The sequence below is a fragment of the Notolepis coatsorum genome (assembly GCF_963971535.1).
Source record: "Notolepis coatsorum genome assembly, chromosome: 1".
NCBI lineage: Eukaryota > Metazoa > Chordata > Actinopteri > Aulopiformes > Paralepididae > Notolepis > Notolepis coatsorum.
The window spans coordinates 170518420-170546009 of NC_140165.1; the positions used below are offsets into that span (position 1 = coordinate 170518420).

Here is a 27590-nt window from a genome sequence, read left to right on the forward strand (position 1 = left end):
ACCAAACTTGATATGCATGACCTTGGTGGGCTCTAGGTCAACTCCTGAAAAGGAGGTCAATGTCAGACCTTGCAATCAAAAGTTAGGGGCGCACTGAAATTATGGCAAGGGTTATTAGCCCCCTAACTTTTGATTGCAAAGTCTGACATTGACCCCCTTTTCAGGAGTTGACCTAGAGCCCACCAAGGTCATGCATATCAAGTTTGGTCAATGTCAGACCTTGCAATACACTGTAAGGCACTGTAAGGCTACTGTCCTGCCTCACTTCCAGTGATGAAGCTAAGCTATGCTAACGGAGCATCTATTCCCAAAGCTAAAATGCACGCACAGAGACAAAAAAGGTATGCATCTTCTTGTCTAACTCCAGGGAAGATGTTAAATAAGCTAATTTCCCAAAATAGTGGAGTTATCCTTTAATGGACAGAAGCACGGATATATCCGTGGCAAGTTGTTATTGCTTTTATTCCATTTTAATAACCTATTCAAGGTCGCCGAGCGGCACTGCAGATTTACCCTACTCTTTGAATTCGCCAACATGCAATACCGGCCAGATCCTCTTAGGGGCGCTATCGCGATAATAGTGTTCCCTGTGGCAGAAGTTGTCTTTCTTTTTTTGGATCTCTAATGTAGTTTTCTACTAATCTGAAGCGATAGCTATTGTCTGTTGCGCGAGATACGTTTTGAATTGCGGATTTCACTATGCAATAAGGGGATTTATCATCAGCCAATGGACATAACGATCTACCAGATGGCGATCGATAACGGGGAAATGCTCAGGGGGATCCAACCGGCTCATGGTAAGATATTTTTCACGTAAATTACAGCCCGATCGGGCATTGTTTTGATAGCCATCCAGGCGATCGGCCTATGTGGCTAGTTAGACGAACACGGTTATTGGTAATTGTAACTGAGGGGTTAGAGCTGCCGCGGTATCGGTATTACCGCGGTATCGCCGTTACATCATGCCCACCGCAGCGTTGGGCTGAATACCGGCATCACCGCTGTTTTTTATTATATTATTATTATTATTACGCTCTCGTTGGGCTTGCGGCTCTGCAGATATACCCTACTTCTCTGTCGAGATTCCAAGCGACCCTATTGGGTACCAGAAAAGTCACATGAAACACTGCAGACCACTGATTGGTCAGAAGAGATACGCGTCACATGCTGGAGCATCTTGCAGTGCTTTTACTTCCTGAATCTCAGCCATGAGCCATTGATCAGAGCTCACAGTCACAACACGGCTAATAGTACGCTAGCTCCCACCGGAGACCGGAGTGGATTACCGACGCCGTCGCTCCTCAGGGAACGAGGCATAATGATTTTACTGTCTGCAACGAATGTTATAATAAAAGCCCTTCGTTCTATACACTTGTCTGATTGAAAACTTTATTAACAGACCGCAGAATGGGTACAACTCGGCACGCTCTGAGCAAAGAAAGGAACTGAGATATGAATAGTGTAACTGAGGGGTACAATTCCCTGACTGTATTGTTAGATATGATACTTACTACCACTACCTCTTGTACTTTAGACTCTGGCCACCCAGTACTAGGCATAAATAATTATGGTAAACACTCCCACGTAGATGAAACGATCCAACACAAATGTACCAAGTCGAAAGTCTGCGTTTAATAATAATTAATACATAGCAAAAGGTATGTAGAGCAATCACTTAATTACATTTATGATTTGAAATAGGATGCACTTTTATGGCAAATGAGTATTCGTTGGTATATCAATAGAGAACGTCCAATCTCTGGTGGCGCAGGCGGTAAATATACAACCTGGAATATTTAAGGAATAATAGCAATGATACTTTAATGATTATAGAACTGGATACACTAGGGGGGAATTCCGGTCGCTTGTAAGACAACTGGAGAAGGGGGGGGGGGGGTAGAGTCTGGCTGTATCCGTCTGGCCGAGGGTATCCTGGGAGAACCCACGGTTGTGCGGCTCGGTGCCTCAGCGATCCTCGATCCACAGATGAAAGCAGTTGGACTCTTTGTGGGCCGGCTTCCTCCGGTCCACGATGGAGAGACGTGAAGCGACCTCGTCGTGTAGAGCGTCTCCTCACCTGTCGTCCTCTCCGGGGGGGGGGTTTTCCAACACACGGCAGTGTTGGTCTTTATCCATAGAATAATCACTGTATACAAAGCATAATCCGTGCCTGGGAAGGCGGGCTGTCGTCGGTAGAATAATCCGGTATGCAGGTCCACTCGCTCGTCGGCTCTGGGGCTCCTCGGGTGCAGCCTCACATGGGGTCGGCCACCCTGGATAAGCAGCCAGTTCTCTGCCCGAAACGATGGGGTACTGACTACGATAGTATTCTCACCGCACGAAGCACTACATATGAATAGACTATTATTAGCTTAATAGACTACGTCCAACTCGACGATATAGTGCCAAATATGACTATTCAAATATTAATATACACGATGTCTCAATACCGATGGTAGGCCGAACTTGGCCTTACTCCCACACGTGGCGTCGCGGGGAGGATTTACGTCTGTCACTCTATTGGAGGGTAAGAAACTGGACTAAAAAAGGAAGTCCTACTTTAGTAGCGCAGTATATATACGCACTATGAACAAATAGTACCGTTAGTGGTGCGGTAGCCAGATTCCTACGCGGAACTAGGACTTGTTCGTACATGTTGAGCGGTACGTTTGAACTGGGTCTGGGGGGTATGGCAGCCTGGCACCAAGGTCTCGACCAATAGTAGAATGGAGACTATTATGGGATGTTCAGTAGGCTAGAATGGATATTCAATGCATATTGTACAAGGAATATACAAGGGATATCAGGGAATATTAGAGAATATACAAATACAATTAAATATATATATACAAATAAATATATATATTCGGTTTAATCTGGCCCTTCACAACAAATAGAGTATTGCTTGCCTTGCTATTGTCCGGTAAATACGCTGATGTTATTGAACGTATAACTATATAATGTTAATGCCACAAAACGAATGCCTTTATTATAAAGTAGTAACTTTATAGTAATAATAATAAGAAAGGGTCGGGGGGGTTAGGGGTAATCACCCCTGCCCGCGACACCGAGTGAACGGCGCACGACCAGAGGGTAAACTTCGAATCCGTGTTTCACTTTCAATAACTAATGCGTGCTTGCCGAATCCCAAACAATATTCATGCTGCAAAGTCATCCTCTAAAAATAGACATTTAGACTAGAGGCAGGCTATATGCTATAAAGAGTAGACTACTACTAAAAAAAAAATGCATTCAAACTTTTTTTTTAAATTTTTTGTGTGCATGCGGTAATAACCGCGGCGGTAGGAAATATTTTGCAAATTTGTGCGGTAAGGAAATAATCAATACCGCGGCAGCTCTATGAGGGGTACAATTCCCTGACTGTATTAATAAGTATGGTATCATTAAACCACTACTGTCTTATGTACATTACTACTGGCCATACAGTACACAGGTATATGATGAGAACACCTCCACAATGACACGGTTCCACACAAAACTGGGTTTAAGAATATTTATTAGCAGCAATAATAGTATATATAACAATACTTTACTTAGGGTGCGCTTATAAGGCAAAGGAATGTGCGTAAGCAAATCAATAACGTATGTCCATTCTCATATTACGCAGGAGATAATGAATACAACCTGAATATTAGGAATTATATCTATGGTACTCTAGTAAGGTAGCGGGAGATACTGGTAGGGTCCCTCCGGTTGTAGGCCAGCAAGGGGAGAGGATTTGTCGGTAGCAAAGTCTGGATCAACGGGGACTCAATAAGCTCCTGCTACGGGAGACGGTACATTACTCCCTTGATCAGCAGACGAAAGCAGCAGCTATTCTCCGGTATGCAGCTCCGCAATGAAGAAAACTAGCCAGCCTCGGGCGTCCTAGAGGCGGGCTCGACGATGCTCCTCACAGGGTGAATCCCACACAATTGTGGGTGTAGACGATTCTCCGCTCCATCAGTTACAGGACCAAAGCAAATATAATCCAGCTGGAAAGGGTTCTGTAGTCGTCGGGTAGGTTATCCAGTGTACATAATCCACACGGTCCTCGTCTAGGGCTCCTCGGATGAAGGCGCCAGGTTAAGTTGCCCAGCCTGGATAAGCACACTAGCTGGTGCGAGGAAGCGTTGGTAATGCTGGTCACTGTAGAACGGTAGCCGCACGATACACTATACATAAATAGACTATTACTGAAATAATAGAAATAGGTCGAACTCGACGGTACAGCGTTAAACTCTGATACTTCAGCTATCAATTCGCACGCGGTCTCAATGCTCTATTTGGGGCCAAACAGGCCATACTTCACCGCACGTTGTATCGTGGGTGAGGCTTCACTTGGGTAACTCGAACTAGGTTAACTAACTGCTGTATCCACCTGCGCCGTATTTATACGTTAGGCGAACAAACTAGTACCAGCCCTATTCCTGTCTCGTATCCTTGCGCAGAGCCGTTCATGCCCAGGCATGTCTTTGACGGTGACTTTGAACTCGGCCTTGGGGGTATGGCAGTGGCGCCTAGGGGACCGCTGTCCAATAGGAGAATGAAATATTATGGTCTGTACTAGGTTAAAGGGATATTCCGTGTATAGGTACAAAGAATACACAAGGGATATCAGACGATATACAAATACTATGCAATATATATCAATCAACAAATATATATATTCGGTTTAATCTGATCCTTCGTAACAGTAATCAATAATAATAAACAACGTCCCCCCCCCCCCCCCTTCATGCATACATGCTTTGGGAGCGTGCCGATCATATGCAGTTTGAGTTATTTCTGTAGCATCTGTAAAACGGAAATGCCATTGGATATAACGTTAGCAGCTATTAGCTCTATATCTAGCCTTCCAGAAAATATACTAGTCCCAAATCCCATATAACGCTTATATTCACGGCACTATAAAATGAGAACCTATTGATGATTTTTTGTGTCTTTAAGCCATTTTGAAGGGACGGTTTATGGACTCAATTGACAATGAGAATGGACAGATAGCAATACTATAAAGCATAGGTGTCAAACTCACGGCCCGCGGGCCAAATCCGGCCCGCCACGTCATTTGATGTGGCCCCCCAAGAGCTCAGGTACAAAAAAAAAATAATAATTTACATTAATATTGGGTTAAAAAATAGCAGTGTTAAAATAATTGTGGGTTAATGCGTTAATAAAGCTTTAACTTTGACAGCCTTAGTTATTACACATTCTTACACATACATGTATGTTGAACATCTGAGGTAACAAAGGAAAAAAGCCAAAAGCACTTACTCCTCAGACATTCTTTGACAATTTTACAGCCCAAAATACAAAAAAGATCCAGGCGGAATAGGTAACAAAGGGTTGAAGAAATATTGTCTGAACTGTCAGATGCAAACTGGCTGTGTGACATAACCGAGCATCTCGCTCAATTGAATAAGAAGCTGTAGGGACGCAAACAAGTCCCACCCAAAACTTGACCAATATAGTTGTGAACCGAGACTACCCTTATTTTGTTATTTTTGAGTACAGTTACAGTTGTGTGTTCATGCAGACACATAATATCAATTTCATTACGAATTGAAAATGGGGGACCCTGATGTAAACAAGTCGAAACTCTTTCTCTGGTCTGCATCCCCTTAACAATTGTGTGTATTGAGCTGTACTGTACTGTACTCATTCTGCAATCTGTTAATTAAAGTTAATTAAACTATCTTCCATTAGTTGGATGTATGGCCTCTGCAAGGTTGTGTGCAGCCATTTGTTTTTGTAACATCTGCTACATCTGTCCCACGTGTTCTTTGCAGCTCACAGTTAGTTCTGCCCCTCTTGACTGTGACAAAAAGGTTTTGAACAAACTTAATGTCATAGCTTGTATTTGATGATATTCTTCTTTGTTATTTACTTGTTTCAAGTTCAAGTTTCAAGTTTCTTTAATATTTGTCATACAGAAGTACAGAATACGTTTATACAAAATGCTTCTTACTGTTACGCTCCAGAGACTGTGCAAGACAAGATAAGTATGAAATAAAATAACATAGTAAAATTAGAAGTAAAAAAACTTGAATGGTTTGATCATTGATTGGTGGAGTAATATGGGGTTCTGATAAACTAAAATTATTTGTTAAAATAACATAAGCTAACATATATTTTTACATTTATGGAAATGAATATGCAATATGTATAACTTGAATAAGTAATAAATACAGAAACACCATGTTTAACAATATGTAAATGTGTAGCTACATTTATTTTACATTACATTAACATTTATACGGTCTTTGGCCCTTTGAGGGCAACCATAATGCTGATGTGGCCCTCTGTGAAAATGAGTTTGACACCCCTGCTATAAAGTATAGATTTAGCTGTACAAACAACCCCACGTTTGTTTACATTCCCCGGTCCTCTTGACATTAATTAGACTCATCCCATGGCCCCGAATGTGTTAATGCTAGCTCTCGTGACTACAGTTCCTTATACGAGCATTAGAAAATGTCCACAATGCTATTCACAAGAATAGAAATCTCAATCTCTCTCCATCAGAGCTCTCTCCATCAGAGCTCTCTCTTCCGGTAAACTAGCGCAACGTCACCACTGACGGCAGCGCTGTGCTCCAATAGGAAGGCATTCGCATGCATAAATGAATAAAAAAAAAAATTATTTATTTTTTTTCCAAATGCAGTATAGTATCATTTCGAACACTCTAGTACCGCGGTACTATACTAATACCGGTATACCGTGCAACCCTAGCAAAGGTGTACAAATGTTTGAAAGTATTAATATTGGTCTCTCTGTAAATTAATTGCCTTCCATCTCTATTTACCAGGTTACGCCTTTTCACAACACTCAGTTCATCAATGGATTTACAACATCGCACAGTTTCAAACCAGCGACGTCTCCTCTGACTGTCAGGCACTACTCCCCAAGGAACAGGTGGGTGTCCTCTGTTCTCTCTACACTTCAGACATGATGTTACTGGGCTTCACAAGGTTATATACGAGCATTCAGCTTCATGAGTAAAGTAACCATGAAGTGGAACTCCATAGGTTTGGGAGAAATAATCAATTCATGTAATAATCACTATTATATTGACATTGCCAATAGACCTATCTCAAACTCTGCCCTCTTTTCTTGATCCTCCAATCACAACGGTCGCTTACGTAAGCGACAGTTGTGATTGGAGGATCAAGAAAAGAGGGCAGTGTTTGAGATGGGTCCATTCTGCATCAATGCGCAAGATTCAATAATACATTTTCAGCGCGGCTGGGTGGCGCAGCGGAGATTGCGCTCGTCACCAATGCAAGAGACTCGAATCCGGGTGTCAGCATTGCCTCCGGCCTGGGCCGACCGCCATACTGGCTCAATTGGCAGAGTCAGCGGGTGGAAGTCGATGGGTGGTAATCTGGATGTTGTGGACAGGGACTCCTACAGGTCGGTTGGGGGACGCCTGTACAGCAGAGAGGGGAAGTATCGGGGGGCAGCGTGAGCCTCCCACGCATTACTCCTCGCAACTGAGTCCGCGCTGGCAGGTGAAATGTGACAGGCTGCCTCCTCGTGTACCGGAGGGGACACGTGATGCAAGGCTTCTATCCTCCCTACAGCCGACCATTGGGTGGCATATGCGAGCAACGTTCAAGACGCTTCTATACTTTAAGCAAGTGGCTTGTCCTTCCGCGTTCCCGTTTTGCGCTCTGATTGGCCACGCACGTTTCTGGTCATGTGACATGTGCGCCAATCGTGGGACGGCAAGTTTTTGGACGGTTAAGCTTAGGCGCTCTTTCGAAGTTGGTTAAGGTTAGTTTGTCTTAGAGCAGGGCGATAGAACGCCTGCCCTGATTCCAAACTCTAACCTTAACCAACTGCGAAAGAGTCGCCTAAGCTTAACCAGTGATAAACTAGGCGTTAGGTAGTTTGCAGGCTGTTAGACCCGGAAATAGGCGCAGAACTTGCCGTCCCACGATTGGCGCACATGTCACATGACCAGAAACGTGCGTTGCCAATCAGAGCGCAAAACGGGAATGCGGAAGGACAAGCCACTTGCTTAAAGTATAGACGCGTTCAAGACGGGAGGGGAGAATTGGAAACACGAAATTGGGATGGGAGAAAAATAGAAAAAAAATAAGGAGAAAAAGTCTCAACTCGTCTTTTTTTTTCTAACTTGACATATATAATCAGCTTCTTGTTCACCGTGATATTTACTGTCTCATCAATTATAATGCCAATGAAGTCACTCCCCTTTAGCTTTTCATCCAGCTGCTTCATCACAACGTCTTCCAGCGCCTTTTCCATGTCATCAACGGAGTCGCTGTGCCGGTAAATGCCGGCACACGTGACAAAATCTGGAGCCTTAACTGCTCTCAGTAGGTCAGTCAACCCTACATACTGATGACATGCAATGTCATTTTTGGCCATGTGAAATACAACTTGTAGCTGAGAGCACAGCTTCTTGTTGGACGTTTCATTAGCTTTATCACAGTGGCCTTGCATTGCGTTTTGCTGTTGCGTTAGGTAGACGGCTGATACGTGGTCACTACACTGACTGTGCTCAGTGAGAGCCGAGATTCTCATATTCGTTGCTCCTCTTGTGAATCCATTCTTCCTCCCCGATTTCAAAAGATTCGCAAAAGATTTTTTCTTCCGCATTTATAATGTCGTACCTCAGTCAGGATAATTTTACTTTCCACTCGGGCCTGAACGCTCGACATTTCTGTTTCTTTTCCGCGGGAGCCACCACGGCATCAGCGGTCTCTGTGACTTCAGAAGACTCATCTTCGTTGTCATTATTATTAGACCTGCTTGTGCTTGGTTTCATGAAATATTTATTAAGCTTAGCTTGTTTTGCCATCTCTCTCTCGCTCGTATACCTGCTGTTTGTTGTTATGGTGGCCAGACAGGCTCAAAAAAAGAAAGAAAAAAATATTCACATCTGAGCGGCGCCATCCACGCTTTATCAGAGTGAAGCAACAATGAAACAAATGTAATGATTGTTTCGTTCATCGCATAGGCTATTTAAAGGGGTTATGCACTGCTATTCCTAGCACTATTTGGGCAACTTTACACACTTCCTGTGAGTCTATGTAACACATCTGTAATTTTTATTCCAAAAATAATCATTGTTTTATATTTCTAATCTTGTACTCAAAACCAGCATTTTTCAGCCTCATGAAAGCAGGCTATTATTGGCTTGGCTCCAACCATACTAGCAGAATGCTTTGAGTGACAGCCACCCACCAAATAGCTCCGCCCATCTCCCCGTCAGAGATTAGGTTTCAGGTTACATACAAATATGGTATGTCATAAATATAGAGATGTAGCAGTACTGTCTATCTATATATATGTTACCACTATTTGTAAAAGCCACAACCACGTTACCATATTTGTAATAATGTAAATCATTGTGTCGTTGTACATATTGTGTATACACCGTTAGAAGCTAACATAGCTTAGCTTGGTAGCTATTGTGCTAACAACATATCCCGACGTCCGGCTCGCTGGCCGGCATGCACGCCCGACACAAAATGGTTCTCTCCTCTCTGTACACCCCCGTCCCCACGGGTACCCTGCCGGGGAGCCCATGGACGCGACAACGGCGGCAGCCGTAGGGTGCTCGAGCCCGCCGTAACGCTAGTGGTACACAATAGCTATGAGCTAACTAACGCTACGGCCGCCGCTGTTGTCGCGTCCACAAGCTCCCCGGCAGGACACCCGCGAGAACGGGGGCACACAAGGAGGAGAGAACCACCCCAAATCGAGCACTCATGCCGGCCGACAAGCCGGACACCGCGGTTGTTGTTAGCACAATAGTAGCCCACTGTGATGCACCGAGTGGGCCACCATTGATCAACATGCAGCGATGTGTAGCTTGCATGATGCGTGTGCAGTGCTTTGCCACACAGGTCTGAGAAGAGGACCTGCACATGATAGCAACCGGGAGCGTCGCGGAGCATTCAGCCTGCTGGCTACCTAGATCCACTTCAACCAGCCGAGCGTCGGGAGCTCCAGCAGCTTGTCGATGTGCTAATAGCCTGGAGCCAGCTACCGTTAGCTTGCAGAGGCTATTAGCACACCGACAAGCTGTGTAGCCAGCAGGCTGAATGCTCCGCGACGCTGGTTGAAGTGGATCTAGGTAGCCAGCAGGCTGAATGCTCAACGACGCTCCCGGTTGCTAACGCCGGCCCCGGCTGGTGCTAAGTAGCTAGCGATCGCTCCCGAGTCCCGAGAGCTAACGCCGGTCTGTCTGTCGAAGACCGAGGGAACCGCATCAGGCTTCAGCTGATTAGTGATCTTCTGGACAAGCCTTCCACCCTGCAGGTAGCAAGAATGGAGGCGGGCATTACTAAAACCACAGAGCCAATCACATCACCGTGCGCTATAAACAGCGCCCTGTGACGTGCACCAGGTCGTCAAATCAACATGACCTGATTTACTAGAGGCAAAGAGGGGATGGGCTGTAGCTGAGGAATTCGCCAATATAGTATTTAGGCCCAAAAACACATTGATACGAACTCCTATTACTATAATACAATGCTAGAGACTGAAAAATGACATTTATAATGCATAGCACCTTTAAGTTTTTTTATTTATTTATTTTTTTTAATCCACTTTTTCTCCCATTTTTCTATATTTTCTCCCATCCCAATTTCGTATCATCCAATTCAACCCTCCCCTGTCACGGACGCTGTTTCTTGCCTCCCACAAGCCGGCTGCAATGTGGACTAAGTCATACATAGCACAAGTCCCCTCCGGTACTTGAGGTAACAGCAGTCGCATCTTTTCACCTGCGCAGCTCGACACTTCCTGATTCTACTGCGCAGGCGCACCAACCGACCTGTAGGAGTCGCTGTCCACAACGCCCGATCCCCACCCATCAGTTTCCCACCCCCTAATACGGCCAATGTGTATTAGTACGGACGACCAGCTAAACTGAAAGCAAATGTGGAGCGCTGGGCTCGAACTGACGAGCCCAGCGTCTCCAGCATTTCGTGGCGAGCGCCTTGCCCACTACGCCACGTAGCCACCACTAATTTGAGCCTATTTTAATACAATTCAAATAATCAAATTGTGCTTAGAGGGAATTATTTTCACCGGACATTATGACCGGAGAGATTTAAATATTCGGACTTCAACAGATTTTGCCGGTCAAATACCGGTAATTACCGGACAACGGAAACCCTGCCTTGGGCCCAGTCTGCCAGTGCTGTAACCCTATGGAGATGTTTACCTTCTTTGCAGGGCTATAACTTTTTAAATATTATAGCTATATCGACATTACTATGGCCCATTCAACATCGGGTATCTATTGTTCCGGATGTGGGAACGTTATATTTTTTCATTCATACATTGTCGTGTTAATACCGTCGTGAATATAAGTATGTTTTTAAGGTTTTCTGCAGTAATTCCTAAAACGCGAGTTATAGGCCCTGATGCATATGATAGATTATCGATTGGCGTTTCTTTCCTATACACGCTATATTAAAAAATTCAAATGTATATGATCGGTATACATTATGCTTCATCATGCGTGAAGGAAAGGGGGGGGGGGGGTCATTTATAATTCCTTGATCGTCAGTAGCGTCTTTTTTTTTTTTTTTACTATGGGTTGATACGTTGATCAGATGGATTACCGTGAAATGAATAAACAATCGGGCTGAAAATAACGTTAGATTCCTCTTACCGTTCGCCGATGAGACTGGAGGAAAAATATTCCAATTATTTGATGTCGATCTGCTAGATCCATTTCCCGTTTGTATGACGCTATAAACGCCGAAATCATATTGATTATTGCGTTTCGAAAGCGATCATAATGCACTCAAGTATGTATCTAGATCCACGCTACAAGATATTACTGCCGGAGGAATTTCCTCGATGCACCGAGTGCCACTTCCGGTTTGGCTTGGAGTGTAACTCGCCCGACATCCACCAGGCGGCGGTATTGAGGCGTTGCAAAATCACAGGGTCCAGCTGCATCCCCGGAGGGAGGCTGGATGAATTATGAATGCCATGGTGAAAAAATGAAATATTGATCCCAAAAATGAGTTAACTCGTTTCTGGCGCACAACGCATGGCGGGCAATAACGAGTATACTCGTTTTTGGCGGACAAAGTGTTAATACAAGGGTTTCAATTTAATAGAATAATGCAAAATATTGCCTGCATGCCATTGAGCTGTCAAATGAATGTTCGATATTCCATAGATAGAAGAAGAAAAAAAGCATCTATCCTTTAAACGTAGGTCTCATGTGGCTCGTTACTGTTACCTAACTGACACTACATCACTTTAATTGAATAGCAGACAAAAAATCAAATGCAAGCCTATACATGGAGCTGAAAAGAGCCGATCATTTAACAGCAACCGCATGGTAATGAAGAATTCGGAACCCAAAGCTGCATTTGGAAAATACTGCAATTTTGGGTCCATAGTAGATGGTAAAATCATGGAACCTTGAGACATCATGGAACTTGAGGACTAGGGTGACCAAATCCGTATGATCCAAATGCAGGACAGCATGTCGATTTTGCGGGACATTTGTTGAAATTGCGGGACAGTAATGAATATGTATGCAAGAATCATGTTTACATAATGTATTTATAATTTTTATCAAAATATAAGCATTTAATGTATTAAACACAATATTGTTGCGTATTAATTGCTTATTATACTCATAATTATATAGAAGACCATACCATGCAATCCAACATGCTGTTAAATAACCTACCGACAGCGATGGTACTGACTCCTAGAGGTTCCCGAGTCCTATGGCTATAGTTAAGATGTACATGTACCCTGTGATCTCTCTTTTAATGTGATACTGAAGTGCATACATTGTCTACACTGGCTTCCTTGATTCTAAACCGGTCCAGAACACTACAAAGTTAACATTCTTCATTCAATGATAATCTGACAAAATTGTACAATTATTCAAATGATAATACTTTTAATACTTTCTTATCATATTTACATTTGATTTCTTTTTTACTTTAATTAACATGTTAAATGTAAATATATCACAGGTGTATACAGGATGCACATAATAACATGAGTAGCATGAGTAGGCCTATAAAGAGTGTTATCCTGCATAAGTGAAATACATATACATAAACAAATTAAAACAGCAGTGAATAATAGGAAACAACTATTAAAAGAATTGCCTATCGGGAACAGTAGGCTAAGCAAATGGCTGTAACACTAGAAATGTGCCTTCGCATTGTGCCTCCAAACACTAGAAATGCGCCTCCAAGGTTTCAGCACCATGGAGAGCACCATAGTGCACGTACAGGTAGTTAGTGGTTGAGGAATCTATATTATTACTCGACCATGCAGCTTCAAGTAGAGCCTTCTGACCAAGAGCATATTTTAAAAAATCTTGACATGTTGGAGAGAAATTCGCTTTGACTTCAATTTCACTCTTCAGTTACCTCAATGTCGACATTCAGCCTGCCGCCTGCACGATGCGCGCAGTTGTGAATGATGTGGGCAAGACAGTTTGCCTTCACAATGCTGTCGTGATGCTTTTTGTACACAGATTTGTGTTTTCCATAGTTAACACTAGCATTATCTGCCACATATGCGGATATGCAGTCTAAGCCCAGACCATTTTGTCGAAGCCTGCTCGTGATCTGGCTGTGGATTGCGTCTGCCATTTCATTGTATTGTAGTCCCAGCTCGGGAGTCCAATAGCGCAGGGCGAGTGGGAAGAGTTTGGTCGTCCCGTGATTAGACGCATCAGATGCGATGAAATAGAATGACACTGGTAGGCCTATTCGTAACATAAACAGCTTGCGCCAGGCAGGTGCTATGTATAGTATATGCGCTCGCGCTGGTTAGACTAGGCTATGTAACGTACAGTACTTGCGGTGCACTAGTGCATGGTTGGGGATTAATAAAAACAATAATGATTCATATAATAATTGTTTATTGAAATGTGGGACACTTGAGACATATAAACGCATGTAGATTAATAATACAAGCTCCAAGAGCTTTCAAACTTGACATGCTAGCAGTCAGACAGTTGCTTAACATAATAGAAGAACCTGGATGTGAATATCTTTATGCATGTAGGAAATATATACCTATGTACACATACTTAAAATAAGCGGAAATGTAAAAAATGAATATCTATGCAGAATGTTCTCATTTACTTTGTAGTAGCTCTGCCATGGATTGTCATAGAAATACAGTTGAGGGCTTTTTCGGAAAGGTGTGGTTGTGCTGAATCCAGCAATACCACATGTGTAAATATAGCATGCATGGTCAGGGAGTTACATCAGTAAATGTATGAGGTGTCTTCAGTCCAAAGCCCATTATCAGTGGTGAGAAGCATGTTGACAAATTCAATGTTACTGCAAAGTAAAGTCACTTGAGGTAATGTTCTGGTCTATAATGTTAATATATTTATGATACATTTAATAAATTATACATTTCATATGATACATTTTATGATACTTGATATGATGATATGGAAACAAAGATCCAATTGAATCAGGTTGAAATTGAAATAGAACACCTTTATCTCAATCTGCGTTCTGAGCCCCCTGCTGTATTCACTGTACACACATGACTGTGTGGCCAGGTTCAGCTCCAATTCCATAGTGAAGTTTGCGGACGACATGGTGGTGGTGGGGCTGATCTCTAACAATGATGAGAAGGCCTATCGGGAGGAGGTTGATGAACTGGCACGCTGGTGCCGGGATAACAGCCTACTCCTGAACATTGGTAAAACCAAAGAGCTGATCGTGGATTTTAGGAGAATACAGCAGGGGACACACGTCACTGCGGATAAATGGGGCTATTGTGGACAGGGTGAGTAGTTTCTTTTTTTAAAACTTCATTTTTTTAGCGTTTATCGCTTTTTCTGGTCAAGCATGACCGACAGAAACAGGTTGAATGGGATATAGATCAGGGGAAGACACTGAGAAAATACGGCGAGTCCGGGAGTCGAACTCGTGTACCCCAGATCCGTGACGTGCACGGTTGTCCCCGACGCCGAAATGGCGCCGAGATACGCGGTGAGCTACGGGAGCTCCCCAGGGTGAGCAGTTTCAAGTACCTGGGAGTCCACATCATTATAGACCAGAACATTACCTCAAGTGACTTTACTTTGCAGTAACATTGAATTTGTCAACATGCTTCTCACCACTGATAATGGGCTTTGGACTGAAGACTTCATTATGTCAATGTTTAATTTTCTTTCATTTAGGACACCTCATACATTTACTGATGTAACTCCCTGACCATGCATGCTATATTTACACATGTGGTATTGCTGGATTCAGCACAACCACACCTTTCCGGAAAAGCCCTCGTCTGTATTTCTATGACAATCCATGGCAGAGCTACTACAAAGTAAATGAGAACATTCTGCATAGATATTAATTTTCTACATTTCCGCTATTTTAAGTATGTGTACATAGGTATATATTTCCTACATGCATAAAGATATTCACATCCAGGTTTTTCTATTATGTTAAGCAACTGTCTAACTGCTAGCATGTCAAGTTTGAAAGCTCTTGGAGCTTGTATTATTAATCTACATGAGTTTATATGTCTCAACTCCCATACGGCCAGGCTATATTTTGGTTCTTTTTTCCTTTGGGGGTGTATAACAATATCTATCAATTTAACAAGTTTTGCAGTAAAATATTTTTATACAATAATCCATTTCATATATGGGAGACCTTAGAGATCAGGAAAAACATTGTTGTGTTTTGTTCTACCTCCGGTAGGGGTATCGAAAAAAACTAAAGCCCTTTTTGACAGGTTGTCACAGCACTATAAATTGCGGAGTGTCCCGCACAAATCGGGATGTTTCACATTTCTAGAAGACTGGTCCCTGATTGGGGATTGGTTGGTAACCTCATAGCAGCCTCATAGCTCAACCCCTTTTATGTGAACAGGCTTCATAGCTCAAGTGGAAAAACCCTGGGTTGACTAACCATTTTGATGATCACTGTCATAACACTGCATTTATTTGTATTATTATAATAATAAAAAATACACTATATATTTTATCTACCTTTTCTCCTTTTTTCTGTATTTTTCTCCCATGCCAATTCCCCCCTCCCCTTCCTGGTCATTGCATGCATTTGCCCCCCACTTGCCGGTCTATGGAGGGTTGATAGATACCATCACATGTCCCCTCCGATACATGCAGAGTCAGCCAGCCGCTTCTTTTCACCTGACAGCGAGGACTCTCACTGGGGGAGCATAACGAGTGGGAGGCTCACACTACTTCCCCCAGTTCCCTCCCTCGCTGAGCAGGCGCCCCGACCGACCTGTAGGAGTCGCTGTTTACAACGACCAGGATACACACCTCGCCGGAAACACATCTCGCCGGCTTCCCACCCGCTAACACTGCCAATTGGTTAGTATGGACGGTCGGCCAAGCCGGAGGCACCGCTGACAGCTGGATTCGATAACAGTGTCTCTGCGGTGGTAGGCAGACACTTAGTCCGCTGCGCTACCCAGTTGCCCCAAAAATATACACTATTATTTTTTTAAACTTTTATATAAATGTATTTTATTTGGGAATATCATCAATTATATTTCACATCATTTCAATTCATATCAGTTCCCATTTTACAATTTATCCCCCCCCCCTCCCCATTACACAAAAACAAACAGACAGAGAAAAAAAACAAAAAAAAAACACTAACAATTTAAAAGATATACCATTTCCACTTTGAACCCTGTACCATAAGTCAAGGATTATTTAGGATGTATTCATCGCCGTTATGAAAGTCTTCTCTAGATGAATGAAGCCATACCGAAGCTTGTGGTGGGTGTTTTGATTTCCATTGTAATAAGATTCTCCTGCATGCAAGTAAAGTTGCAAAGGCAATTACATTTGCATGCCTTTTGAGAATCTTAGGGTCCTCTCCAACTGTTATGCCGAATATGGCTGTGAAGGAGTTAGGCTGGAGGTTAACTCATTCAGCGGCTGGGGGCGGTCAGGTGGCGTAGCGGAGATTGTGCTCGTCACCAAATGCAAGAGGCTGCGGTCTCGACTCCCGGAGAGTCAGCATTTGGGTGAGTTAGGGGAGGGAAGCCGTGGGTGGGTACTGGGCGTTGTGGACAGCGACCCCTACAGTTCGGTCGGGGCGCCTGCACAGCGAGGGTAGGATCTGGAGAAAGGTAGTGTGACCTTCCACACGTTACACAGTGTAACTTACACTCTCCCGGTGAGAATCTGCGCTGCCGGCTGGCTGCACATGTGTCGGAGGAAAGCATGTGACAGTCTCCGTTTTGTGCATGTTGACTGGAAGCAACTCACTGACAATCAACGTGTGTATTAGACCCATAGCTATAATATAAGATATATTTTAAGCACTCGCAAATCTCGCAGTCTCCCCATTGATTAAAGCGATGGCGTTCTAGCGCCCCCTGGCTCATTAAGCGATGGCGCTGGATGAGTTAATATCAAGGGTCTCTGAGAGTTCCAAAAATAGAAGACCAGAAGTTAAATAGAGATGGACAAGACCAAAACATGTGAGATAAATTGGCTGGGGTGTTATGACATCTATCACAGCTAGCATCTGGAATGGAATATATCCTCGCCAGTCTAGATTTGGAAAAGTGAGCCCGATGCAACACTTTTATATTTAATCGTGCACAGGAGGTACTGTTATTTACCCTTTGTAGCGCACAATCCCAAATCTCTTCCTCCATAGTTTTTTTTACTTTTACAGCAAGTAAACAATGAAAATATTATACAATCAGATGTATACATACACCAGCAATTACCTTGATAATTTAGATTCTATTATAATAAAATCTATTGTCATTATACAGCACAAATACGATACAATGAAAAGAGGTTTGCCCTCCAACCAGAGTGCAAATGTAGCAGTAAAGTACAATGTACAGGTGATTAAACTGGGTACAAAATATACAGTGTATATTAGTGTAGTGCTAATCAGATGTATGTATGGAGTTGTAGTATAATATGTACAGTGATACAGGTATAAAGACAATATGGTAGTAGTCGTACTGTCCAGCAGCGTAACTAGTAAGAGTAGGATATATGTGTATAGCTATAGTATCTACAGATATGTAAAAGGACTGTTGAACTGGCTCTGTAGTTTAGGCCTCTGCTGTGAATATAAATAAAACCACAATGTATTGAATGGGACCAAAACAGAAGTTATGATGCATCAAGAATTGTTTGACATTGGAACTGTAGCCCTAATAGTCTGATTCCAATCGAAAAGTGAGGTCCCTGGTCACCCCTCCCCCATAGTATTCCTGTTTGATGCATTTAAAATGTTTGCTAACATAAATATAATAATAATTTCTTAAATTTATATAGCGCGGACGGGCGGCTACGTGGCGTAGTGGGCAAGGCGCTCGCCACGAATGCAGAGACGCTGGGCTCGCCTGTTCGAGCCCAGCGCTCCACATTGCTTTCAGTTTAGCTGGTCGTTCATACTAATACACATTGGCCGTATTAGGGGGTGGGAAACTGATGGGTGGGGATCGGGCGTTGTGGACAGCGACTCCTACAGGTCGGTTGGTGCGCCTGCGCAGTAGAATCAGGAAGTGTCGGGGGCAGCGTGAGCCTCCCACGCGTTACTCCTCGCCACTGAGAGATCGAGCTGCGCAGGTGAAAAGATGCGACTGCTGTTACCTCAAGTACCGGAGGGGACTTGTGCTATGTATGACTTAGTCCACATTGCAGCCGGCTTGTGGGAGGCAAGAAACAGCGTTCGTGACAGGGGAGGGTTGAATTGGATTATACGAAATTGGGATGGGAGAAAATATAGAAAATGGGAGAAAAAGTGGATCAAAAAAAAAAATTTATATAGCGCCTTCCAGGAAACCCAAGGCGTCCCCTAACAAAAAAAACAAGTTGGGAACCCTTGGTGCAGATTAAGGAACTGCAATCAATATACAGCATCTGCTACTGTCTTGCAGGAATCACAGTAAGCCGCCCCACCTGAGGCCCACCATCCCCACCACACCTGACCGCAACTCGGGGCTTCTGGACAGCCCCGCCCTCTTCCCCAGCTTCCCCAGCGACCGCCTCCTCAACGGGGTGCGCAGCAGCCCACCAACACGCCTCCCGGCCAGCCAGCCCCGAGCCCGGTTACCCTCCAACGTGGCCTTCCCCCGGAGAGACACCGTGGGCACGGGCCGCGTGGCGGAGCCCATCACCCCCGACTACTCCCTGGGCATGGGCCGTGGAAGGTACATGCGTCCCACAGTGAAAGATGCATATAGTACAATGACAAAATAAGTAGAATTTATTCGTTTTTTTGGTAAGGGACAATGTATGTTAACACTTTGCCGCCCAAGCACGAGTTAACTCGTGTTTCGATTCCACCCGTTGAGGACCAGAGCCACGAGTTAACTCGTGGCAAGTTGTTATTGTTTTATTCCATATTAATAAACTGATCAAGGTCCCCGATCGGCTCTGCAGATTTACCCGCCAGATTTAAATCTGCGACGTGCAATACCGGCCAGGTCCTCTTAGGGGCGCCATCGCTCCACTGCAGTATCATTGAGGCCGAATGGGAAAATTATTTTTTTTACTGTCTGGGGCGTTTCATGAGCCAAGATCCCAGCCGAACATACTCCATATTTGATCACGTTACCGAACGCAGATTTCAGCCTGTAATAATGGGATTTATGATCAGCCAATGGACATATCGATCTACCAGATTCCGATGACTAATGACGAAATGCTGCCGGCGATCACATGGGCTGACGGTAGGATACTATTCCCCCAAATTACAGCTGGATTGGACATTGTTGTAACACGCAAGTGATCGATCAGTGAAAATGGCTACTTGAACGCACACTGTATTGCTAATCAATAATACTGATCGGCGTCCCCCGCCGCCCCCATTTCATCCATAGATGCTCTGTAATAGTCCGGATGCTACGCAGTTTGTTTTATTTCATTCGTATATATACAACAGAAATGGCGTTTGATATAACGTGACTAGCCTTTAGCCTCATATCTAGCTCCCCAGAAAAAAGACGAGGCGAAAACTGCGATAAACCTTATATTCACGGCGCTATAAAATGACAACCAACCGATGGATTTTTATTTTCTTTAAGCCATTATGAAGGCACGGTTTATGCACTCAAGTGACAATGAGAATGGATAGATAGCAATACTATAAAGCAGTGGTGCCCAACCAGTCGATCGCGATCGACAGGTAGATTGCGGGCTGATTTCAAGTAGATCTCGATTAATAAAATTTGATTCTTAAAAAAATAAAAATAAAAATAAAGAATTTGCTAAATCAACTCTGCCTCTCTTTGTTAACTACAACAAGCAATGCTGTTTGTTATTTAAGATGAGGTCGGACTCGGCACTGACAGATTTGTGTTCATTATGCTGCTTTTATAAAGCCTCAAATGACTGCTTACAATATACAATTTTGGCTGGTAGCTCTCGGCTAGGTGGTAAATTAAAAAGTAGATATTGGTTCAAAAAAGGTTGGCCACCCCTGCTATAAAGTATATATATAGCTGTTAGAAAGTACATCGGTTTGTTGACAAAGCTCGGTCCTCTGGACTATAAATCGCCGCGGGACTCTGGTCGCCAAAGTGTTAATGAACATTCAGCATTTTGCAATAAAACATTGATGTAAATGCACCCGAATTAGCCGAGGCTAATTTTCATCGGTAGTCCCCACATAAAACCACATAAGACAAAGTGCGTACAGTACATAAAACCAAAAATACGATACATAGAACCACAAATACATAAAATCATGAAACTAGAACAATACATAAAACCAGGAATGCATGCATACGGTACAATTACAAGGTTAAAACACGAAGTAGAAATTACAGGAGTAATACCGGTACTTATCCTAAAATGCGACTAGAGTGCTATCTAGGTGGGGCATATCCTAAAGTGCTCTATTTTCTTGTTTTATAGTGCATATTGGGCAGTGCCTATCATAAAGTGCTCATTGCTACCATAAATTGCTATCGCCCCCCAAATACCACTAGGCCTAGTGTTCACAGGTCTGCCGTACGTATGCAACGTACAAAGGATACAGGTTTCTAGTTTCAAACAGTGCTCCGGGGATCCAGTTTTTCCTCTTGTGACATTATATAATCAATACTAAAGATATATATTTTTTTCCTTTTACTTGTCAGAGGTTAGTCGTCATCACATTGCAAAAATACAAGTCAACATTTTTACTCAGACTTTGTTTTTATTTACTCTTCATAGTATTTGCAATGTATCACAATTTATTGAATCGCCAGATTCTTGCCAGACTTCTCCTGTATTGTGATTATTAGGGTTACCCCCCCCCCCCCCCATCTGCTTTGTAAGGCTAATGCATGCTTCAAGTAGACTTGATGTTTGAGAATTGAAAATGTTCTCTTTCTTAAAGGAAAAATCTTTCTGCTTATAGGAAAAAGAGGGACGACAAGTTTACAGTAAGTACTTTTTATTTATTTATTTTTTACACTTTTTTTTATCCTTTTTAGGATTCCTACACAGGTCTGGAACGTTTCAGAAATGGCTTTTGAAAGATTGACTCTGTTCTTCAGTGTGAACACAGTGTGAACACAGTGTGAACACCACAGATTATTAATATTAGGCTATAGTCTATAGAGCGATAATCTGCAATGTGTAATAATGAAAGGTTAGAACAGTATGAAGTCTTAAATAGAAAATGTGTAGGAACATTGGTAGAGCTGTTGGCGCTAGGGCTGGGTAAAAAAATCGATTTAACAGATTCTGAATCGATCTTCACTTGAATGAGCGATTATCGATTCATAATCCATAAAATTCTATCATAAAAAAAGAAAGATATATATATATATATATATTTTTTTTTTGTCCACCAATTTAGTCGTTATGCCAATTCCCTATAATTATATGGCTGGCCAGAACCAAGAACAATGGCTAATTTAATAAATTGATAGTGAAAATGTTTTAACTCTGTGACAGACCACCTTATAACTAAGACATACATTTGAGGCAGAAAATGGATCAAAATAAATTAGCTGCATAGGTGGCATAATAAACTGTAAACTACCAGTTTTCTTCTACTTTCCATTCCATTAGAGCAGGGGTTCCCAAAGTTTTCAGGCCGCGACCCCCGAAATAACTGTCGGAGAGCTGCGACCCCCACTCATGATTATACGTTTAAAAAAACCTTTATTAAATTTTTTTTTTTTATAAATGGAAATGTATGATTGAAACATGCAAACGTTCAAACGCACACACACTAATAAGCATTGGAGGCTTTTAACCAGGGCCGGACTGGGGAAATCATTCAGGCCAGGAAATATAGTGCGAAATATAGCCCCAGTCAGGCCACTTTTTAAGCAGGGGGTCTGGGGGTCCCCCACCAGGATTTTTTTTTGTTACAAAGACTTAATTTCCTGCATTCTGGTGTAGGAATTTTTTTTATTTGTACCCTTTAAATGCCAGTGTTGTGATGGCATCACAAATTATTGTTAAAAACAGGCTAGCATATGTATGATTAGCAACAACACTGATTTGTATGGATTTTCAGTTTTTTTGTAATGTCAGATTGAAAAAAATACTCACTCTTACCATACAGGACTAAATTGTCCTCTTCAAAAACGGCATAAAAATATTACTATATGTTGAAATACCACTTTTTCTTCCATAAATCTTTTATTCAACTTCAGCCCTTCAGCCCCTAACACCACATATTAATTTTATAATTCTAACCCTTTAAATGCCAGTGTGTGTGATGGCATATATTTGCGATATATCAAATGCAAAGTAGATTTTTCTGGGGGGGATTATTACAGGCTAGCATGTGTCAATGATTAGCAACAACAGTTTTTTGATGGATTTTTTGTTTTTTGTAAGGGTCCTGCCTCCACCAATCACATTTCCCTGTGTGTGTGTGTGTGTGTGTGTGAGCAAGAGAGAGAGATAGTTCTCCACTGCAGTGATCTCCTGGTTGTTCCCCACCTTGGTTATCTAACTATTGCGCCGCTGCAACTAGAAACACTGGCCTGGCCTGCTTCTAAATTCAGTGGCCTGCCTGCATTAAAAAATATATATATATATTTCTTTTCTTTTTTGGAAATCATCTAGCGACCCCCACTTTGGGAACCACTGCATTAGAGGGTTCCTTGAACCATTGAATCGGAAATGTTATCGAATCGGGACCTTGTGAATCTAATCGTTTTGGGAGATCAGTGGCGATACCCAGCCCTAGTTGGCACAGGTGGAAGAGCGTTGTTGCTGACTGTGCGTGGTGTGTCTCACCAGAGAGTGGCGCCCCTGTCGCCCCCTCCTCCGAAGCCCCCGTCACCCAGCTTCGAGCTGGGCCTATCCAGTTTCCCCCCACTGCCCGGGGCGGCCGGCCAGCTCAAGACAGACGACGTATTCGACAACAGGCTGGCCAGCACCGTGGTCCTTGGAACCGCTAAGGAACGGGTAGGCACTCATCATGGCAACATCAGTGTTCTTCCTCCTAGACTGTAGTAGAGACGGGGGGAAAGTAGGGTTTCTTTGTAAGTGTTAGCTCTTCATTGGCATCTTGTATAGCAGACTCTAACTTGAGCCCTTGTAGTCGGATCAAAGGTCAATTCTCCTCACTCCCAAGTTTTGATCCTCCTAGTACTAAGGAAGTGTATGATATAATCATGATCTTAAAGAACTCCGCTCAAGGTCATGATGGGATCAAAAGCAGTCTCTTCAAAGAAACTATTGATTATATCATCCATCCTTTAACTCATATTCTATCATTATCCCTTCAATCCGGTATCATCCCTCACAACCTCAAAATCGCCAAAGTCATACCAATTTATAAATCTGGAGACCCAAAGGACTTTGGCAATTACCGTCCTATATCTACTTTGCCCTGCTTTTCAAAAGTCTTAGAGAAACTGGTATACTCAAGAATCTCTAACCATCTAACTAAGAACAACATCCTGTATAAACATCAGTATGCTTTCCGTAAAAAATACTCCACAGAACATGCATTGCTACAGCTCGTCAATAACATCTCCTCAGCACTTGATGACAAGAAAATTGCTATTGGTGTCTTTCTAGATCTGAGCAAAGCTTTTGATACCGTCAACCACAACATTCTCATCTCTAAACTCAGTAGATATGGTGTTCAGGATATTCAATATTGCCCTCAAGTGGTTTACTAACTACTTAGACAACAGAGAGCAGTTTGTGTCATCCAATGGATGGTCATCTGTTAAATCAAGGATCCTCTTCGTGGTTCCACAGGGTTCTATTCTGGGCCCTTTACTATTTTTAATTTACATTAATGATTTGGCTATGTCTTGTAATACGGTACTCTACTAATACTCGCAGATGACACCAATCTTTTAGCTACTCATCATGACTTCAAGTCCCTGATTGTATGCGTGAATGAGGAACTTGTAATTGTCTCTAAATGGTTTCAATGCAACAAGCTTACTCTAAATGTCAAAATTGTTTACTTCATGGTCTTCTGCAACAAAAATAAGTACTACCCTAAAGAAGAATCTAAAATATGAATGAATGGAAATGAAATTCTCCAAGTGCCTTTCACAAAATGTTTAGGAGTTACTATAGATCAGTGGTTCTCAACTGTGACTCGACGCGACCAAACCCGATTTGATCCGGGGAGTGTCAGAAAAACAAAAAAGTCTTCCACATAAAAAAAAATCGAAATCTTGTTTTTTTTTTTTACTGCTTTGAAATGTCATTAATGTCTTCCCTTATTTGCCCTTATTTGTAAACTTAAATACAACTTGTAAATGAGGTAATTATTGTTATATACCGGTAGTTCGACAAGTATTGTCTCTCAATACTGTGGAAAAACTACAGCCGAGGGCATTTACGCTGGGTGTGGGTCTGTCCGCGTATGCTTCACAGGTACTTAAGGAGGTGTTGAAACACACACAGACACACGCTCTCCTTTATTAGCAGAGAGAAGAACAATGTTAATACACTTTATCTTAATGTTATAAGTTATAGCAACGTAACTTGTGATAAACGCAGTGTCTATATAAAAAAGATTAAAAAAAAATACTCCCATAAAAAAACGCGAGTGTGTATTGTCATTAAATTAAACAACATTAAAACATATTTAGAATGTCACGAATTTGATGAGCGAACGAATTTTGTTCGAGTGAATTTATTGCAACCTAATGGCATAAGAAGTAAATTCATTCAATAGGGAAACTCAAAGAAAATAACAAACAACTTATTATCATTATCAGGTCAGGACGCGATGGTTGTTGTTGTTTTCACTATACACTTCGGTGGACACTGTGCTGAAGATGAACGCGCGCTGGCAATTCATCACGGATTTCATGTTTCATGACGCTGAATCTGAACATTGAACATTGACTTTAAGTTACACTGCTATCTTAACGTTAGCAATGATTTTAATCCAAACATAGGGACGCGCATTTCCTTCATTTCACAGCGCTGAACGCGCAACGTATTTCATTCATACTCTGGCCAGAGCCTACTCACAAACGTTCCAATGCTGTCTTCGGGATGATTTTAATCCAAACGTCCATTCAGAAACTTTGTATTATGAAATAATTCTGGGTGACTATTTTTATTCAATATTAGACATTCATTGATCCAGAGGCAACCGGCTATTCGTCTGCTATTTGTAGATATATCAAGACAACAACACAACTTGCCCTCAGTGACAATAATATTTCATCTATTTCCATCTATAATATCAGTGATTATGACCAGACGGAACACTCACACAGGAAAGGGCTAATTTAGATACAGTATGTACTGTATGTATTATTTACAGATAATTGAAGGTACCTCAAAACATGAAACCAAGCCATGTCACACATCTTGTGTGTGTGTGTATGTGTATGTACTAGTCTATATGCATGAAATGTGCATCTCTATGGCATCTCTAGAGTCTACAAGTCAGGTTTTCATTGCCATCAATTATTTTTAGTTCCTTTTCCCCACAAGTTAACATTTCACTACCACACTACATACGGTTAACACTTTCACTACCACACTACAGAAGGTTAACACTTTCACTACCACACTACAGAAGGTTAACCTTTCACTACCACACTACAGAAGGTTAACCCTTTCACTACCACACTACATAAGGTTAACACTTTCACTACCACACTACAGAAGGTTAACCTTTCACTACCACACTACAGAAGGTTAACTTTTCACTACCACACTACATAATGTTAACCCTTTCACTACCACACTACAGAAGGTTAACCTTTCACTACCACACTACAGAAGGTTAACACTTTCACTACAGAAGGTTAACACGTTCACTACCACACTACAGAAGGTTAACCTTTCACTACCACACTACAGAAGGCTAACCCTTTCACTACCACACTACAGAAGGTTAACCTTTCACTACCACACTACAGAAGGTTAACCTTTCACTACCACACTACAGAAGGTTAACTCTTTCACTACCACACTACAGAAGGTTAACTCTTTCACTACCACACTACATAAGGTTAACTCTTTCACTACCACACTACATAAGGTTAACACTTTCACTACCACACTACAGAAGGTTAACCTTTCACTACCACACTACAGAAGGTTAACCCTTTCACTACCACACTACATAAGGTTAACACTTTCACTACCACACTACAGAAGGTTAACCTTTCACTACCACACTACAGAAGGTTAACTTTTCACTACCACACTACATAATGTTAACCCTTTCACTACCACACTACAGAAGGTTAACCTTTCACTACCACACTACAGAAGGTTAACACTTTCACTACAGAAGGTTAACACTTTCACTACCACACTACAGAAGGTTAACCTTTCACTACCACACTACAGAAGGCCAACCCTTTCACTACCACACTACAGAAGGTTAACCTTTCACTACCACACTACAGAAGGTTAACCTTTCACTCCCACACTACAGAAGGTTAACTCTTTCACTACCGACTACAGAAAGTTAACTCTTTCACTACCACACTACAGAAGGTTAACTTTTCACTACCACACTACATAATGTTAACCCTTTCACTACCACACTACAGAAGGTTAACCTTTCACTACCACACTACAGAAGGTTAACACTTTCACTACAGAAGGTTAACACTTTCACTACCACACTACAGAAGGTTAACCTTTCACTACCACACTACAGAAGGCTAACCCTTTCACTACCACACTACAGAAGGTTAACCTTTCACTACCACACTACAGAAGGTTAACCTTTCACTCCCACACTACAGAAGGTTAACTCTTTCACTACCGACTACAGAAAGTTAACTCTTTCACTACCACACTACAGAAGGTTAACTCTTTCACTACCACACTACATAAGGTTAACTCTTTCACTACCACACTACAGAAGGTTCACTCTTTCACTTGATTTGTCTTGTTTATCAGGGTCCCCCATTTTCCTTATAATACATTTATATGGAGCATAACCAAAGGAAGTAGGTTGGTTTCATAGGTATTTCCCCACACCTCAACACAATAATCCAGATAAGGACCAAAGCATTATTTAAGATAAAAGAAGATTGTTGGTTCAGCCAATGCCTTGACCTCCACATTACATGGCTTATGTGAGGCTTCCAACAAATTGACATAACAAAAGAGCCTGACGCAAGGTGTTAATGTCCCCAGAGAGAGAGGGGGGCCATGGAATACAATGCATTCT

At 42.3% G+C, this 27590-nt stretch overlaps 1 protein-coding gene across 1 annotated transcript in view; it reads left to right on the forward strand.

Moving 5' to 3' along the window:
• LOC311223443 (la-related protein 4B-like) overlaps positions 1–27590 on the forward strand; it is a gene marked incomplete at both ends in the record, with an annotated part of 100630 nt that overhangs the window by 66331 nt on the left and 6709 nt on the right. The window contains 4 exons of the mRNA XM_084308230.1: positions 6809–6915; positions 18892–19164; positions 21360–21384; positions 23207–23374. Coding sequence (XP_084164356.1) covers positions 6809–6915; positions 18892–19164; positions 21360–21384; positions 23207–23374 — 573 coding nt within the window. The remainder of the gene's footprint in view (positions 1–6808; positions 6916–18891; positions 19165–21359; positions 21385–23206; positions 23375–27590) is intronic.